Raw genomic sequence first — 2050 nt, 5'->3', positions numbered from 1 at the left:
CGGGGTGGGAGGCAGCGCGCAGCTCGCGTCAGCGCAGGTTCCCGATCCTCAGGGCAGCTGCTCGGGAGGGTCCCTTGGTTTGTCACACACCCGTTGCTAAAGACCGATCTCGTGGTGTCCGTTTGTTTATAGGAAATAAACGGGTTCGGATGCAAGGAAAAGGATGAAATTTGGTTGCCTTTCCTTCCGACAGCCCTATGCGGGATTAGTTTTAAACAAAGTCAAAACGGTAGAGACTCGCTGGCGTCCTTTGCTAGCAGACTACAAGAACTGCACCATTGCTGTTCATATAGCTGTTCAGGACTGGCAGGATGAAACGTGGAGAGCGATTCTTTTGAAGAGGCTTGGTATGACACCAGAACGAGTGCAAGATTTGTTGGATAAAGGGGAAAAATTTGGCAGAGGAGTTATTGCAGGTAAGCAACTTTGGATTGTATTTTCCAAGCAAGCTTTCAATCTGTTAACAGTCAGTCAGATGTACATGTGCTTTACACAGTTATGCTCATGATAAAATGGCTTTAATGCTTGCTTCGAAGGAGTGGTGCTTGAGTTGTGACTGGGGACTATTGCAATTCCTTCTTACTGTAAGCTGAGGTCAATGAGGGAATTTGTAAATAGAATTTATTCTTTTTCATTGTGTTGGAAATGTGAAATGTCTTTGACCTTTAGGATAAAGAATTTTAGTCAGGTCTCAGTTTTTAAAATACACTCATTCTACCAAAAACTTCGGGCTACAACTGTAAAGTCTGTACAGGAAAGAAAATGGATTTGTGCTAACTTGTCCTACAGTAAGGTAGTATAACATGGGTTGCATATTGTTTCATTATAATAAATGTCAATTCTACGCTTTTTGCATTTTGAGCTTAGGAACTCTGAAACCATTTTATAGTACTCATAGTCAAGTGAAATGACGTTGCAGTGCTTTGCATGCTATGTCAGAGTATTACATAAATAAATACTGTTTCAGTTCTACAAATGCTCCATTGCTTTTGTTATTTGAGCAGTTTGTTTCTGTAATGCCAAGTTGTGAGAGAGTCATGTTTCTTTGCTTATATTGTGCTGAAATGCAAGGTATGCTGTTGCACTGTATGCTTACAAAGGGTTTATCCAGCACTCATTTTGCACTGTTTTCTTGTAGATATCTTTTGTTACACCATCTACCTTGCATTCTCGTTTGAATATTTTTAGCTATTCCTGCACATCAAATTACTTGTATCACATCTACCAAAAAACTGTTCCAGTTCTACAGTGCTGAAAATTGTTAGGTGCTAAGTAATATGCAGATTTGTAACCTTCACGTAAATAGCATGCTAAATGTGGAGTAAGTGTCAAAGCTTCTTTGATCTTTATTTTAATGTTTTTAATCATTAAGCAATCTCGAAATTCCCTTTCATGACATTAAAAGGGTTCCAGAGAGCAGGAATTTGCATATAGTTTAATGTTTTTTAAATGTTAATAGAGTAGTGTCTTGATAGGAGCAGAGAGTTTTATTTTTAGATGAAGCTGTTTGCAAGGCCAACTGTAGCTCGGGAGTTTTGGTAGCAGCTGTATCTCCTGAGATGCAGGCTTCTTTTAACAGAACTCTCTATAACTGAGAGCGATGATTATAACTCCATGCTTTACCTGTTCTTCACCAACCTAAGTTCAGTCACACAGGCCACCTTCTGCAGTGAATGACACTGGTTTGAGGTGTGCGTGTTTCATACTGTGTTCTTCCGGTAACAAGTGAGCTGTTGTGTGTCCTCTGGGAGGCTTACTTTTGCATAACTTTTCTCTAGGAGATCAAACAGCCAACTAATTTTATATTTTAATTTTGTAACACAGGATTAATTGACATTGGAGAGACATCACTGTATCCAGAAAACTTGCCTCCTGAAAAGATTCTGGAGCTGGAAAACAAAGCTGTCCTCAGTAATCTGGAACAGAAATACTTGACTGTTGTTTCAAATCCAAGATGGCTCCTAGAACCGATTCCTGCCAGAGGGGGAAAAGGTGTGTGGCAGGTAGACATCCCCGAAGAACTGATCCCTTCAGAAGCATAGGTGTTGTC

The 2050-nt window shown here is 40.0% G+C and overlaps 1 protein-coding gene across 1 annotated transcript; it reads left to right on the top strand.

Moving 5' to 3' along the window:
• The first annotated feature begins 163 nt into the window (after positions 1-163).
• Positions 164-2050, top strand: LOC104155203 (protein CXorf40A-like). Its single transcript, XM_009704909.1, has 2 exons — positions 164-416; positions 1825-2050. The coding sequence occupies exons 1-2, from the start codon at positions 164-166 to the stop codon at positions 2040-2042; spliced, it is 471 nt and encodes a 156-aa protein (XP_009703211.1). The 3' UTR covers positions 2043-2050.

The sequence above is a fragment of the Cariama cristata genome, unplaced genomic scaffold (assembly GCF_000690535.1).
Source record: "Cariama cristata isolate BGI_N322 unplaced genomic scaffold, ASM69053v1 scaffold3560, whole genome shotgun sequence".
Lineage (NCBI taxonomy): Eukaryota > Metazoa > Chordata > Aves > Cariamiformes > Cariamidae > Cariama > Cariama cristata.
The sequence above is the reverse complement of the archived record's forward strand: the minus strand, read 5'-3'. Positions and strand labels throughout refer to the sequence as shown.